Below are 14920 nucleotides of genomic sequence, written 5' to 3'. Positions count from 1 at the left end.
GCGGTGACAGGTGTCCGCAGACCTCCAGGGACAGAGCAGGAGGCAGCACCTCGGGGGCCACACCCGACCAGGACGCACCCAGGCCTCTCAGCACACAGGTGCAGCTCGACTGGAGAATGTCCGGTAGGATAGCGCACGATGACCGCGCCGGGGTGGGGAGCGGGGCGGAAGCTGACACCAGGAGTGACATCAGGTGGCTGACCCACTAGACCGACACCTGCCTGTGACTCACAGCAGTGCCCGGGGCCTCCAGGGAGAGGGGCCAGGCGGGCGGGAGGACAGGGCAGGTGCAGGTGAGGCAGGAGGCGGAAGCGCCGGCAGGCAGGGCGTCTGGGGTGATCGCGGGGTGGCGTGGACCTGTGGGGAGGCCCAGCAGGCTGCAGAGTGGACCAGGGAGGAAGAAGCAGAAGAGTGTGGGACGCAGGGGACCAGGGCGGAGGCGGCAGCCGCGGCGCGTGCCGGGAGAGGGGACTCTGCAGGGAGTGTGCCCAGAGCCCTGCTGGGGTTTGTCCTTGGGCCCCCAGCCCGGGGCGACCTCCTGGGGCCCCTCCCCCCACCTTGCGCTCTCAGCAGGAGCCCCGCCCCGGCCCCTCCTTTCCTAGCTGACCCTGCTCCACCACAAACCCTGGCTCCGCACCGAGACCCCCTCAGCTCCCCCGACCCCCGCGACCTTCCCACAGCACCCTTGCTATGGGCGCTGCTGCCCGCTCTCGGCTCGGCTCGGCCAGCCCAGCGGTGCCTGTGCTGGGTCTGACCCCAGCCCCGTGCTCCTCAGGAGCCCCCCCCCCCAGCCATCAACACTTCCTGGTTCCCCCCGCCCCGCCTGTCTCCCTCACCCTTCCCTTCTCCCTCCAGGCCACCCTCACACCCACCTCACCTGCTGGAGGCGGCTCCTGCCCTCTCGGCCCCACCGCCTCCTCCAGGAAGTGGGGGCGCAAGGCCCTGGCTGGGCTGTCCCAGGTGCTGGGACCCTTGGTGCTAGGAAGGGGGCACCGCTGGGGTCAGGGCGGCAGCAGCATCGTCCAGGACCCGTGGGGCCAGCGGCAGAGCCCTGCACCCCCCTTCCCGCCCCTGTGTGCTTTCCTCCTGTGGCCTGGGCTCACCCGTCTGTCCTTCCACAGACGCCACTGATGCAGGGCCCTGGGGGTCGGGACCAGGCTGTGGCAGGGCCGTGTGTGGAACACCAAGCCTGGGCACGGCATGGAATTGGCTCAATGGTGTTTGCTGACCGGGGGGTGGGGGTGGGGGGGTGCAGCCAAGGCAGGGGCGGGGCCTGAGGTGGCTGAACTCCACTGCGAGCTCATCTGACATCGGCGGTCAGGACGTGGGCTGCTGGGAAGTTTCTAGAACCCGAGACCCGGCTGGTCTGATTCCATCCTGCTGTGCCACGTTGTCGGTTTAACATTTAGTCGTTTGTCACTTGCTTTATTCAATCAACCACCCACCCGTCCGTCCGCCCGTCCACCCCCCGTGCCCCGCCCATCCGTTTGACAAGCACGTGCCAAGCCTCTCCTGGCCAGTCCTGGGAGACGGCAGTGGCCAGGCCGAGCTCCCGGCCCTTACGCAGCTCAGCCTGTCCACGAGCGACAAGCGCGCTGAGCCGGGAGCGAGCGGGTGAAGCCTGAGCCTGGGCCGCGGGGCGAGGGCAGCTGCTCCAGGCCCAGGGGTCAGCGTGAGTACTGGGCGGGGCAGGTGCGCCATGGGGCACTGAGAGCGCTGAGCCGCTGGCAGGAGGCGTCTGGGCTCCCAGGCAGCAGAGACGGCCGCAGGGACGCCCCTCAGCGTCTGGGCAGATGGTGCCGAGGACAGTCGCCAGCAGGCAGTGCGGAGGGGCTGCCAAGGCCAGGCGGGCGGCGTGTCGGCCTTGGCTAGCGCGGGCAGCCCTGAGCTGCGGCCTGGCTCCCTGGCCCCTGGCAAGGAGACCTTCCCTGCCTCCTCTCTCAGAACTGGGCTCTGGGCAGGTAAGGGACATCCCAGAGGGCACTCAGCCCCGCCGGGCTGCAGCCAGGTCCCTCCCCTGTCTGCCTGGACACAGGCCAGCCCCGTCTCAGCTCAGGCCGCTGCCCTCACAGCACAGCAGGGGTTCACGGGCAGAGGCCCTGCGCTCCCTTCTGTCTGAACTGGGCTGTTTATCATGAGCCCCAGATCCCGGTCCTTGCTGGCTCAGACAGACGCTGTCTCACCTATGCAGCCCCTTGTGGGATGGACGACTCCTGCCCCGCCCAGCCCCCAGAGCCCAGCCTCCCGGCGCCGACCTCCCTGCTGGGTGCCCCAGGTGCTAGGGCACAGCCTAGGGAGGAGAGGGGCAGAGGGAGGTGTGGCCTGTGTCTCCCACCTGTGAGCTGTCACACTGAGCGGCACGCGGCCGTTCTCAGGGACCCAGCACGGCCTTGTTCAGCAGGCCGTGGGCAGGTGTCAGAGGCCAGTGCCACGGGTTCCCCAGCTCCTAGAGCGGCTGCATTTGGGGGGTGGGGTCCTGCATCCCTCTGTGTCCAAACGACTCCCTCTGAGTGGGAGAAACTCCAGGGATTTCTCGTTTCCATATTTTCTGCAGGGCTTGAAGTTTTAATGATTGGGAAGTATTTTTACAGAATCGTCAGAGAATGCACAGTGATTGGTGCTTGGGAAGCCGCAAGGCTTGGCTTCCGTGTCCCTCCCTTACTCTGTCCCCCGCCCCCTTCCAAAGCTGGCTGGGCCGGGCCGGGCGGGGCCGCCCCAGGTGAGGCCGGACAGGTGCTGATTAGCCAGGCTGTTTTGTGGCAGAGTGGCGCCATCTGGTGGCCTCTCCTGGTGGCACAAGCCGCAGCCTCGATGCTTGCAGGTGGGGAAGGTGGCCCTGGGTCAGGTAGGGTCAGGTGCGGTCACCATGGGAAGCAGGAGGGGGAGGTGGGGGGTCATCCTGACCGCTGAGGTTTTGGGGGACGTGTGGGTGAGTGAGAGACAAACAGCTCAACCAGGACTCTTCTGGGGAAGATTCGGGGTGTGGGGTCTGAGCGCCCCGCCAGGGACCCCCAGCTGGGCTCCAGTGTGTTCAGGCCCCATCAGGGACCCTGGGTGGGAGACAGAGAGGCAGATGGGGAGGGGGCTGTGCCCGCCACGGGGCCCATACCCCTGCCCTCCCCCAGACGCCCCAGCTTCTGCCTGGCACCTGCTCCACCTCTCTGGGCTCAGAGTGGGGGCAGGGGGAGGCCCGGCCAGATCTGGGCCTGGACACAGCCCTGCCTGGGTCCAGGGTGAGAGCTAGGCAGTGGGCAGGGTCCCTCACAGCCCAGGAAGTGCCCGGGCCAGGGTGGGCGGGGGCAGCTGCCTCCTGTGGGCCTCTGGGAGTGGGGTGGGGGGAGGAGGATGCCCGGTGCCCTCTACACCCGGCCCATGGGTAGGGACAGCCCCCCGACGTCCAGTGTGGCTGCCTCCTCCAGGGCCCTCTGCAGAACCGCCTGCAGCGGCTCCCGCTTCCCGGGCTGCCGGCCCACCACGAAGTACACCAGCGGCCGGGAGCTGCTGCTGATGCAGGCCAGGAGCGCGGCCAGTGGCGGGAACACGGGCAGCAGGAAGTCCAGGAGCGGCCGCAGGCTCCAGTACAGGACGAAGGGCAGGCCGCAGAAGGGCAGCGGCAGCACGGAGGCCAGCAGGACGCCGTAGAACCGGGGCCGCGGGCGCCGGGAGCAGCAGGCCACCCAGAGGAAGAGGGCGAGGCCCGCCCCGCAGGCCACGCCGGCCAGCGCCACCAGCCAGGCGATGCTGGCTGCGTGGAGGCGCAGGCAGGCCAGGGGGCGCGGCCGGCGGCCCAGCAGGCCACAGGCTTCGGCAGGCAGCAGCACGGCCGGCAGGGTCAGGGCCCAGACCAGGGCGCAGAGCACGGCCGTGGTGTGCCGGGGGCGGCAGCGCGCGTAGCAGCCGGGGAAGATGTCGGAGAGACAGCGCTCGGCGGCGAAGGTGGCCAGCAGCCAGAGCCCGGCCGCGAACCACAGGAAGGTGACCGCAAAGTGGAGCGGGTCCTGGGCGGAGCCCAGCGCGGCCTGGGCCACGGAGAAGCCCACCTGGCAGGCCAGGAAGAGGGCGTCGGCGGCGGCCAGGTGCAGCAGGTACAGGTTGAAGGGGCCCTTCCGGGCGCGGCAGCCGAGGTGCCAGAGCACCGGCGCGTGGCCCAGCAGCCCGCCCAGGCCGACGGCCAGCGTCAGGTAGAAGAGCACAGCGTGCACAGTCCTCCAGATGCCGAGCAGCCCGAGCATCCTGGCGGGACCCTGGACAGAGGCGGACGCCGTGGCTCAGGGGGTGCGGCCCCGGGACCCCTCCCAGCCCTGCGGGCCCTCTTTCCTCTGGGCCACACTCCACTGAGGCCCCCACCGCAGGGATGGCCCCCAGAGCCCTCCGTCCTGTGCTGGGCGGGGGCCGGGGGCCTCAGGAGGAGGAGGGAGGGAGGGAGGACGTGGAGGTGGGGGCGGGGCCCTGGGAGACGTGGACACACGCGTCTGCTTCTGGCCGGACGCCGCGGGACCCCCGGGGACGCACCTGCCTGGGTCAGCCCGTGCCTCCCGGGGCCCTCAGAGTGCAGGAGTCATGGAGCCGGATGGTGTCATGGCTGAGGCTTCAGGGCAGCCCCTCCCCCTCTGCCACCTCCAACCGGACCCCACTGGCCTAGGGGGCATCAGGACCCAGGCCCTGGGCAGGGGTATAAAGCAGGAAAGCAACAGGAGAGGCAGAGAGAGAGAGAGAGAGGCAGACAGGATGAGAGTGGGGGGAGAGAGAGGAGCAGATGAGAGCAGGGTAGGGGGAGTCAGAGAGGCCAGGGGGCTGGAGAAGCTTGCAGAGGGACGAGAACGGCAGAGAACGGCCAGAGGGTGCCCGGGGTGCAGCTGAGGCCCACCTGTGCCTGGGCTGGCCCCCGCCCCACCTCCCGGCAGCTGCACCCCCTCCCTTCCCAGCCCCCCAGCCCCTGGACTGTGCTGTCTCCCGGGCGTGGGCTGGGGGTGTGGTGACGCCGCGGGCGCTGTCCGGGTGAGACCCTGGGCACCTGGGAGCCGGGACCTCCCCTCCCTGGGCCTTGGTTTCCCGGGGTCCACAGACGGAGACGCCCAGACTCCCTGCCATCCTCAGAGGCCAGCGCTGGGGACCCTACGGCGGGGGGCCTTGTGGGAGGGCACCTGCCGTGCACTCCTGCCCAGCCCCCGCCCTGCAGGAGATCTGAGAGGGAGCCGGGTGGTGCCGGTCCCTTACCTGGGGAGCAGGTGGGAGCGCGTGGGGGCAGTGCTGCCCGTGGCTGCCCGCGGATCGCCCAGGCTCTGCCGGCCTCTGAGCAGAGCCGCTGGACTCTCGCTGCGTGCCGGGGGCTGCAGAGAGCAGAGCTCGGGCTCCTCCCTGGCCCTAAATCCCCTCATGTCCTCTGGGGCCCAGCGGGCTGGACACAGGGCTCCCGGCCAGTTCCCAAGAAGTGGGAGGGCGTGGGGCCCTGTTCGCAGGAACTGAGGCATGAGCTCAGGCAGACAGCTGCCAGCGTGGGCCACCCCTTCCTCCCTGCCTGGCCAGCAGTCAGGGGAAGCTGCCGGCGGCACGCGGTGGCCGGTGCCCACCTGTGCCCGGTGCGTGGGACCAGCCAGGGCTGGACCATACCTCCCAGCCAGGGCACACACGTGTGACCCCGGAACATGCGTGACCCCAGAGCTTGGGGTCGTGTGGCCTTGAGAGAATGAACACAGCTTCCTGCCTCAGTTTCCCCTCTTGCTGGACTGACCACCAGGGACAGCCAGTGCTGGGCATAGCAGGTGCTCTTGGCCCTGGCTCCCGTGGTCACTGCCAGGCGCTGCAGCAGTGGCCGCGCCCCCGGCAGTCCCCAGCTGGCTGGCGGAGGCGCTGCCCAGCTCCAGCCTCATGTGCCTGGCCTTTGCCCCTGAGACTCCATGGCCTCCTCCGCGCCACCCTCCCAGCTGCTGCTGGACCCCCGCACAGGGCCCACCCACCGACATCGGGGTGGGGGAGGGAGGGAGTGGGCCAGAGCAGGGAGCCGGTGCCCCGCAGGGTGGGGGTGAAGGTTCTCCTAGACTGGAGAGGGGGCCTGCGGGAAGGCCAGCTGGTGTCCAGCTCCTGGCTGGTCAGTGGTGCTCACCACCCGCCTTTTATTTTATTTTATTTTATTTATTTGAAAGAGTTACAGAGAGAGGTAGAGACAGAGAGAGAGGTCTTCCATCCGCTGGTTCATTCCCCAGATGGCCGCAATGGCCGAGCTGCACCCATCCGAAGCCAGGAGCCAGGAGCTTCTTCCGGGTCTCCCACACAGGTGCAGGGGCCCAAGGACCTGGGCCATCTCTACTGCTTTCCCAGGCCACAGCAGAGCTGGATGGGAAGAGGAGCAGCCGGGACTTGAACCTGCGCCCACATGGGAGGCCGGAGCCCCAGGCCAGGGCTTCAACCCACTGCACCACAGCGCCGCCCCCACCCCACCTTTTAGAATTATTTATTTATTTATTTGAAAGGCAGAGTGATGGGGGGGTCTTCCATCCGCTGCTTCACTCCCCAATTGGCCACAATGGGCCAGGCTGAGGCCAGGAGCCGGGAGCTTCTTCTGGGTCTCCCACGTGGGTGCAGGGGCCCAAGCACCTGGGCCGTCCTCCACTGCTTTCCCAGGCCACTGCACAAGCTCCATGGGAAGTGGAGCAGCCGGGACTTGAACCCGCGCCCACGTGGGATGCTGACCCTGCAGGCGGCGGCTTTGCCTGCTGTGCCACAGCGCGGCCCCACGACCTGCCTTTGGTTGGCTGGTGACGCCATGCTCTCTCGGGAGTCCGGGGGTAGGGGATGCAGTGGTCTGGTGCGGGGGAGGTCACGGCCTGCCAGGACCTGGGAGTCCCCACAGAAACCAGCCCAGGACAGCAGCAGCCATCACGGGGAAGCAAGCGAGTCGGTGGCTGGCACCTGTCAGCCCGCTGTGGCGCTCGCCCACGTCAGGCAGGGACGCGGGGCTGAGGGAGAGGACGGGAGGCTGGGCGCTGCCGCTGTGTGCAGGGCCTTGGGCTCAGGGCTGGGGTCTGCCCCACGCCCAGCGCCCGCCCACCGTGGCTTCCCCGGGAGGCTGGGCTCGGCTCCTCCCGCAGGGCTCTCCCTTCTGCCTGGTGAGCAGGGGACACCGTGTTGAGAGGCGGCTGCCCGGGGGTGACGATGACTGCGGCCGATGGCTGTGGTGCCAGTCGGGGGGCATCATGGTGGCCCCCACGGCCACGCCCAGTGTCTGGAGCGGTGACTGTGCCCTTCCTGGGATGGGTTTTGTGTACTCAAGTCTGGGTGACGCAGGCGTAGCTGAGAGGGGCGGCAAGGTGCCCCAGGAGGCTCTGGGGCGAGCACAGCCCTGCTGACCAACACGGGGGAATGCCGGCCCCAGGACCGTGGGGGACGCTCGGCCCGGGTGGTCTGTCGGCAGCAGGTGCAGAGCGGGAGACGAAGGCACATGAAACGGAAGCAGCTGGGCCAAGCCCGCGCATGCAGCCTGAGCAGACGCGGGGGTCTGAGTGCCTTCAGGCGTCCTGGTTGAACCCCCAGCCCTGAGCGGCCACTGAGACATGGGTCTCCTGCAGGCTCGGGTGCCCCGGTCCCGCGGCCAGCAGCGCCTGCTCCCCGCTGCAGCCAGGCCCGGCCCTGCTATCGCAAGCCTGCAGGGAGGGAGCCAGCGCCCAGGAGCTGTCTCCTCCCCGAGAAGGCGTAGAAAGACTTAGACGGCCGCTCGTTCTACTCATGGCTTCCACGGCCAGAGGCCGGCCACGGCGTGCAGGGCCTCACAGGTCAGGAGGCCGAGGAAGCCGGGCCGGTGTGGGCAGTGTGCAGGGGAAGCCGTGGGCGGGGCAGGGTCAGTGGGCTCGGGGCTGGTCGGCTCCTAAAGCTCCACTGGGCCCTGGAGCCCGTGTGGGTCCCGCCCAGGGTAAAGTGGGCAGGGGACGGTGGCCCTGAGTGCGAGTCCCGTGGGGGAGGGGGGTATGGGCTGTGCAGGGCCTCCAGGTGTGGGGAGGGGGCTCACCGATGAGCTGTGTACACCCTGGGAGACCCAGACCTCAACCTGCAGATACAGAAGCCAGAAGGCACGGCCAGTCCCCGGAGAGGCCGCCGCCCCCTTCTGAGGTTGGGGTCTCGCCGGCAGGGGCTGAGGGGCTCCCCGGGCTGCCTGCTTCGTCCTGACACCCCCGGCAGGCCAAGGCTTCTGCTGGGCTGCTTCCCACCAGTGGCTCGTGTGACGTGACGTCACGCGTGTCACACGTGTGCCCGCGGCCCCACACACAGCGTGCTGCTAGTGGCATCCGGTAGTCTGGAGAAAAACGCCCTTGTGCTGTCATGGGGGTTGGAGGAGCGGGGGGCCGCAGGGGACCCCCGCGCCCAGGAGCGAAGCTTTCTGTCCCGAGGTGGGCAGGTCTGGAAGCCGGGGGATTTCACAACTCTACGGGAACAGCCAACACGGGACTCGCACGCTCTAGCTGTGGTGTCTTCCAGACTCTGACAACAGCCGAGGACGGAGGGCGGCCCACGTGAGGTCAGGACGGAGGGCGGCCCACGGTGAGGTCAGGACCTGGGGGAGGGGCTCGCGGGCTTGACCCCAGCACACTGGGAGCGGGGTGGGGTGTGGGGGCCTTCCTGGCCGCAGGCCGCCGTCCCTGCAGGTCCAGCTGTGGGCAGCCTCGCTCCTTGCGGGGCCTGGGATGATCGGTGGCTCTGGTCTCCAGGAACTGTCCGGGCCGGAGCAGCCCCGGGGCAGCGGGCTTCCTAGAGTGGGCACTCCTCGTCCTGACCCTCGGCCCCTGGGGCTTTGCCCGAGGACCTGGGGAGGGGCAGCCTTCATGCAGTCTGACCTTGGGTGCGGCCTGGTGAGGTCAGGGGCTGAGGCTGGCTGAGGGTCCAGGGGTGGGGCCCTTCCGGGTCTGGGGCGGGAGAGGAGGGGCAGCCGGGCCATGTGCAGAGGAGGCACAGGCAAGGGACAAGCCAGGGCCATCCAAGCCAGGCCAGGGCCTGGAGCTCAGCTGACCCCGGTTGTTCCTGGCATGGAGGTCTGGGTAGACTGAGGGGGGTGGTCTCGAGCGATTTCTGAGCCCCTGCGAGCCTCCGTGTTCCCATCTGTGAAATGGGACCCCCTGCCGAGCGACTGAAAGGCCATCGGCACTGAGTCAGCGCGGAGCTCCCGGTTCTGCTCTCTGGGACGTTACGTCCAGCGGCGGAAACTAGACTGCGTGGTCGGGCCGCCTCCCCTCATCTCGCTTCCCCAGGTGGAGGTTGGAGGTGGAGAGGAAGGGCCCGGCAGGCCCCGGGCAGTGCCAGGAGGAGGGAAGCCCAGCTGCGTGGGGCTGGGAGGCGCCCCCAGGACCCAGACCTGAGAGGGACGCAGGGAGCCCGGGGAGGGGGCACGGGTGTCGAGGGCGCTGGTCAGCCTCAGAGGGACAGGCTGTGGCGGCTGGGCTGAGCCTTCTCCACCTGCAGGCGTGGAGACCGAGGCAGCTGCCCCTGGGGACACTGAGGGATCGAAGCTCGGACCTCTCGCCCGCGGGTGCAGGCCTCCCGTGCCCTTGGCCATGGCCTTGGCCGGTGACCGCGGGCTGACCGGAGGCTGGGTGTGCCTCCCGGGGTTCCGCCCTGCTCCCTGTTTACTGGTGAGGCGGCACAGGCAGGGCCAAGTGGTGATGCTCATCCACGGTGTCACAGTGACCGCGGCCGGCTGGGCTCCCCGTAGGCTGCCTGCCTGGCTCAAGGCACCAGCTCAGAACACCTGCCTGTGTGAGCAGGTGCTGGGGGGGTGGCGCTCAGCAGCTCTGCACCCCCCGCCTGCTCCCAGGACGCTGGGGGAGCTGTCCAGGTGCTGAAGGTCGGGGCTCCGTCCTGACTGGGTGTGGGCAGGACTTTGTACGCGGCCTCTCTGTCCCCCAAGAGTCCTTCCCCCCAGCCTCTGGGATGCCAAGGCTGGGCAAGGCGCTGCCTGGACACAGAAGTCCATCTCTGAGCCACCACTGAAGGGGGGTGCTGCTCCTCGGTGGGGGGAGGCGCTGCTGTCCCCACACGCACAGCCGAGCTCTGAGACGCGACACGTGGCTTGGTGGCCACACCGTCCCACGGGTGACCAGGAGGCTGCCCCCTGGTGTCGGGGGGAATGAAGCCCCAGGTGGCCGTGGACCAGACGACTCCGGGGAGGCCGTGCCCGGGGGAGCTGCGCCTGGCCCAGTGGGGAGGCTGATGTGGGGGCAGGCATCGGGCACAGCGGTTAGGATGGCCTAACCGCCCACATGGGAGACCTGGACTGGGTTCCTGGCTCCTGGTTTCAGCCTGGCCCAGCCCTGGCTGCTACTGGCGTTTGGGGCGTGAGCCAGCAGGGGGCGCTCCATGTCTGCCTCTCGGCTTTGAAACCGCCAGGGGCTGCTCTGGGGGTTCTGGTTGCTTCTCAAGGCACAGGGGCCCCCCCTCCTGCAGTGATGAGCCTGGGGCCCACCCCACACCAGGTCCGGCCCTGCTCCCGGCCCCCTCAGGAGCCAGGTCCCTGCTCGCAGCCACTGAGGGCTCCAAACACCCCATCATCCCACGCCTAAGCCAGCCTCCATGGAGGGCCATGGGTCTGGGGGGGAGGTGCCTGCAGTCCTGAGGCGGCTGAGTGAGGGGGCGCCTTGGGGAGAGGCCCCAGGTCCTGGCCCTGCCTGCCCCTCCCCCTGGCCTCCCGTCCAGGAGCCCCAGGAACCTGCCCACAGGGTGTGAGGACGGCACCCCGCTGGCCACGTGGCCGGGTCACCAGCAAAGGCCCTGTCCCGAGGTGCCGCTGACCCCAGCCCCGCCCCCACCCCCACCCCCGAGCGGGCAGCTGCTCCCGCGTTGCCCAGGCCGCGGTCAGGCCGCGGCCTCCACCAGGCCCCCCCGGGAGGTCTCCCTCATGGCTCCCAGCTCGGCCTCGTCGCCCAGCGCCCGCTGGAGCACCAGCCGGAGGGGCTCGCGCAGCCTGCGGCCGCGGGCACTGCCCAGGCAGAAGTAGACGGCGGGTTTGGCCGCGCTGTGCACGCTGGCCGTGAGGAAGCTGAAGTGGTAGAAGTAGTGGGGGATGTGCCAGTGCAGGTTCCGGCACAGCCAGTAGACACCGAAGGGCAGGCCACAGAAGAGGAAGAGGAGGGCGACGAGGAGTACGAGGGCCGGGAAGCCCCAGGGCTGGGGCCGCGGCGGGCCCCGCTCCAGCCGCAGCAGCAGCAGCAGGCTGGCCAGGCCCACGGCGCAGCACAGCGCGGCCAGCAGGGCGGCCGCCACCAGCCACAGTGTCCGGCACAGCTGGCGGCTGGGCTCCCCAAAGAACTGGGTGCAGGCGCCGCTGAGCAGCAGGTGCAGCAGCAGGCAGAGCGCCCAGGTGAGCGCGCACACGCAGGTGGTCAGGTGGCGCGGGCGGCGGCACGGGTACCAGGCCGGGCAGAGGGCGGCCAGGCACTGCTCGGTGCACACGGCCGCCAGGAGGCCGAGCCCCACGATGTAGCAGAAGAACCTGAGGGTGGCCAGGCTGGTCTGGACGAAGTCCGGGACGTCCAGCTGGCCACGGAGCAGGTCGGGGACGACGGCCGCCATGTGGCAGGCGAGGAAGATGAGGTCGGCGCAGGCCACGTCCAGCAGGTAGATGGCCAGGGGGTTGCGGTAGACGTTGCAGCTCAGTAGCCAGAGCACCAGCCCGTTGCCCAGTAGCCCGCCCAGGCTCAGGAGCTCAGTGAGCGACAGGATGGCCAGGTTGAAGGGCACGTCCTCCTGGGCACGGCCGGGCGCCCCCTGCCCTGCCGCTTCCCGCGGCTCCATGGCCGGCGCAGCGATGCGGGGGCAGGCCCTGGCAGGCTGAGGGTGCCCGCTCGGCTCTCTCCCGGCAGCCCTGCGGGCACAGGGACGCTCAGCTCTCTCCCGGCAGCCCTGCGGGCACAGGGACGCTGGGCTCTCATCGGAGGGGACAGGGCGGGTGACCGGGGACCGGCCAGAGTCCCTGCGGAGCCCGACCTGAGCCTCCCTCCCACCCAAGACCTGCGGCCCCAGGCGGTCAGTGGGGTGGGGCCCTGCAGGCAGGGGCAGGCAGAGGGTGCCAGGAGGTGTGGGCAGGGGACTGGGACCTCATGTGGGATGCCCACCCGCGTCCAGGGGGCGGAGTGGCCACGAGGGCCGGCACGTGGGCCAGGCAGGCCGTGCTGCCCGCTGAGACACGCTGAGCTCCTCCAGGCCCACCCCGACGTGAGGGTCAGTGCAGGGGCTCCGCTCCCGAACCCTCCCTCTTGGCTGCGCGGTGTGGGCCTCCCCATCCCCCTGCTGTCCCAGGCTCACTCCAACCCTCTCCAGGCCTTGGGGGCTCCGCCTGTCTCACCTGCCACCGTCACTCCAACGTTAGGTGTGGAGAGGCCGCTGCCCCAGGCCTCCAGGTGGTCAGCTCTCGGGGGCAGGACCTGTGAGGGGACAGAGGCTGGCAAAGGAGGCCCCAGGTGTCCACGGGGGCCCCGGCTGGAGCCGGCCCCCTGCGGCAGCCTCGCCAGGGAAGCAGCTGAATGCGGCCGCTCCCCCACCTGCCCCTCCTACCACCTGTGCTCGGCTGGCCCCGCCTTGTGCCCCTGAGCACAGAGCTCCTCCCTCTGGGGCTGTGCCAGGGGCCGAGGCCCAGGGGCCGAGGCCCAGGGCCCTCACCTCGCCCAGTGGGGGGGGGGTCCTCTGGTCTCCAGAGAGGGGCTGGGAGGAGGGGGGCAGAGCAGACACCGCCCTGGCTCCACCCCAGTATCCCAGTGCTTGGCTGAGGGGGCGGTGACGGGCCCGGTGGGTGCTGGGGGCAAGCAGCTGAGCAAGGGGAAGCCCCCAAGGTGGCCGCTGCAGAGCCAAGCCCCGCCCTGTCCAGTGTGGACCCGCCCTTCCGTGGGGTCCCCAAGGGTGAGGTCACGGGCCAGCGGGGGACCAGGGGCTCCTCCTGTCTCTGCGCGTGGCCCAGGGCCTGAGCCCCTGGAGGGCAGTGCGGCATGGGCAGGGCAGGATGCGGGGTCCCAGGCTGGGGAGGCCTGAAGTCCACCGAGGCCAGACCCGGCCCAGCCCCCGCACCCCCACCTGCCCCAGGCCCCAAACCAGTGGGTGGGGCGTCCCCAGCCCAGGCCTCCTTAGGGCTCCGACCCTGGCCCCTGCACTGTGGGGGCAGCTTCTTCACTCACCCCCTGCCCCCAAGGAGCCCGCACTGCGAGGGTCTCCCCACCCCCCAGCCTGGGATAGAGTCAGAGCCCTGGGGAGGGCTTGGGATGTAGGCAACCGTGGTGGGGGGGAGAGCAGGGAGAGGGGGGCCGGGGGAGGGGCAGCTGTCAGGCAGGAGCGGTAATGACCCCGGGGCTCAGGACCAGGGCGGGAGGGCCCGGCCCACCCAGGCTCAGCTGCTGCCGCGTCTCACAGGGTCCCAGCGGGCGTAGGGCAGCTCTGTCAAGAAGAGGAAGAGGCGGAAGGGGGAGGAAGAAAGGGGCGGGGGGGGGCAGGAGGGGGCTGGGAGGAAACCCAGGAGGTCAAGGGCAGGGTATAGGCCATGGTGGCTCTGCCTGCGTGGTCAGGGAGGACTGAGGGGCCACGGACCATCCAGGGTCAGCAGCTGGGCGTGGCCAGGAGGGGTGGCCGGCCCAGGGCAGAGACCACCGCTCAGCTGTGCCATCCTCCAGAACTGGCCCCAGTCAGAGGGAGGAGGCCGGCTGGAGGCCCAGCCCCAGTCTGAGGGCGGAGGCTGAGAGCCCCACGGCCACCGGGCCGACAGCATCAGACCCCGCCTGCCCCCACCCCATGCCCCGCCAGCCGGCAGCGGAGCCCAGGACACGGCCCTCCCCCATCATGGCCCGGCCCCCCACCAGCCGGCGCTGCTCACCGTGGCGCTCCTCCCTGCTCAGCCGGGCCCCGGCACTGTCCTGGCGGCGGCCGAGGGCTCCGGCCCCCACAGCCGGTGGGCAGCTCCTGCTCCGAGTGGGCGGCCCAGGGTCACGTGGTGCCCGTCTGGGAAGGAGCTCTCGGGGGACGCTGGCTCGCCCGCTCGGCTCCCGCCCAGGTGTGGGCAGGAAGAGCGCATGGACCCTCCCAGCGGCCTTCCGGGCAGGCGGGCGCGATGGCTGCGTGGAGCCCGGCCAAGCTGTGAGCTCACCGGCAGTGCCGGCGCCCGCCGAGCCGCCAAGCCCCCAGGGGACCCTCAGCCGCTGCTTCTCTCAGTGGCCGGCCCCCTGGGGCTTGCAGAGAAGACGCGTCCACTCCCACAGGGGCTGAGCCGCCCGCGGGGAGGGGGACGCGGCGCCCCACCCACCCGCTTCCCGGGTACAGCAGCCTCAGGCCGGCGACACCTGCCTGTTTCATTTATTTTCTTTATGAAATTTTAAAAAGATTTTATTTATTTATTTGGGAGGTAGAGTTACAGACAGTGACAGCAAGAGACAGAAAGGTCTTTCTTCCGCTGGTTCACCCCCCGGATGGCCGCAGTGGCCGGAGCTGCGCCAAGCCAAAGCCAGGAGCCGGGAGCTTCCTCAGGTCTCCCACGCAGGTGCAGGGGCCCAAGGACCTGGGCGTCCTCCACTGCTGTCCCAGGCCACAGCAGAGAGCTGGATCAGAAGAAGAGCAGCCAGGACTCGAACAGGCACCCATATGGGATGCCAGCACTACAGGTAGAGGATTAACCCGCTGAGCCACAGCGCCGGCCCCTGCACCTGCCTGTTGTAAGGGCAAAGGGAATCCCCTCTCACCCGTGACGCCAACGCCCGTGCTGTGCCAACGGTGTCACAGCTGGCGCCAGGAGAAAGCCGACAGCCGCATTTCCGGGTTTGGAAGAGCTGGGGCCTCGCAGCTCCGCCCTGCGGTCCACGCAGAGTTCCTGGGGTTGAACGTTCATTCCCAGGCAAAAGTTCATGGAAAATGCATGTGCCTGGCTCCAAATCTTCTGCACCAAAGCAAACTCACGTCGGCTTGT

The 14920-nt window shown here is 69.6% G+C and overlaps 2 protein-coding genes across 3 annotated transcripts; both read right to left on the bottom strand.

The window, feature by feature from the left end:
- Positions 1-1443: 1443 nt before the first annotated feature.
- On the bottom strand, positions 1444-5331 carry MRGPRG (MAS related GPR family member G). Its single transcript, XM_070063504.2, has 2 exons — positions 5218-5331; positions 1444-4244 (listed from the first exon to the last, which is right to left on the bottom strand). Exon 2 carries the CDS (start codon positions 4230-4232, stop codon positions 3360-3362), a length of 873 nt encoding a protein of 290 aa, XP_069919605.2. The 5' UTR covers positions 4233-4244; positions 5218-5331; the 3' UTR covers positions 1444-3359.
- A 780-nt stretch (positions 5332-6111) lies between these two features.
- Positions 6112-14159, bottom strand: MRGPRE (MAS related GPR family member E). 2 transcript variants are annotated; one of them, XR_016215655.1, is made up of 3 exons: positions 13838-14097; positions 12326-12404; positions 6112-6330 (listed from the first exon to the last, which is right to left on the bottom strand). XR_016215655.1 is itself a non-coding variant. In XM_070057262.2 (3 exons), exon 3 carries the CDS (start codon positions 11773-11775, stop codon positions 10837-10839), a length of 939 nt encoding a protein of 312 aa, XP_069913363.2. In that variant the 5' UTR covers positions 11776-11845; positions 12326-12404; positions 13838-14159; the 3' UTR covers positions 10811-10836. The 2 variants fall into 2 exon arrangements, 1 of the variants encoding a protein (XP_069913363.2); XM_070057262.2 differs by lacking the exon at positions 6112-6330 and adding an exon at positions 10811-11845 and having other exon boundaries at positions 13838-14159.
- Between the last annotated feature and the right edge of the window lie 761 nt (positions 14160-14920).

Source organism: Oryctolagus cuniculus, chromosome 1 (assembly GCF_051225735.1).
Source record: "Oryctolagus cuniculus isolate XC-2025 breed Fujian yellow rabbit chromosome 1, ASM5122573v1, whole genome shotgun sequence".
NCBI lineage: Eukaryota > Metazoa > Chordata > Mammalia > Lagomorpha > Leporidae > Oryctolagus > Oryctolagus cuniculus.
The sequence above is the reverse complement of the archived record's forward strand: the minus strand, read 5'-3'. Positions and strand labels throughout refer to the sequence as shown.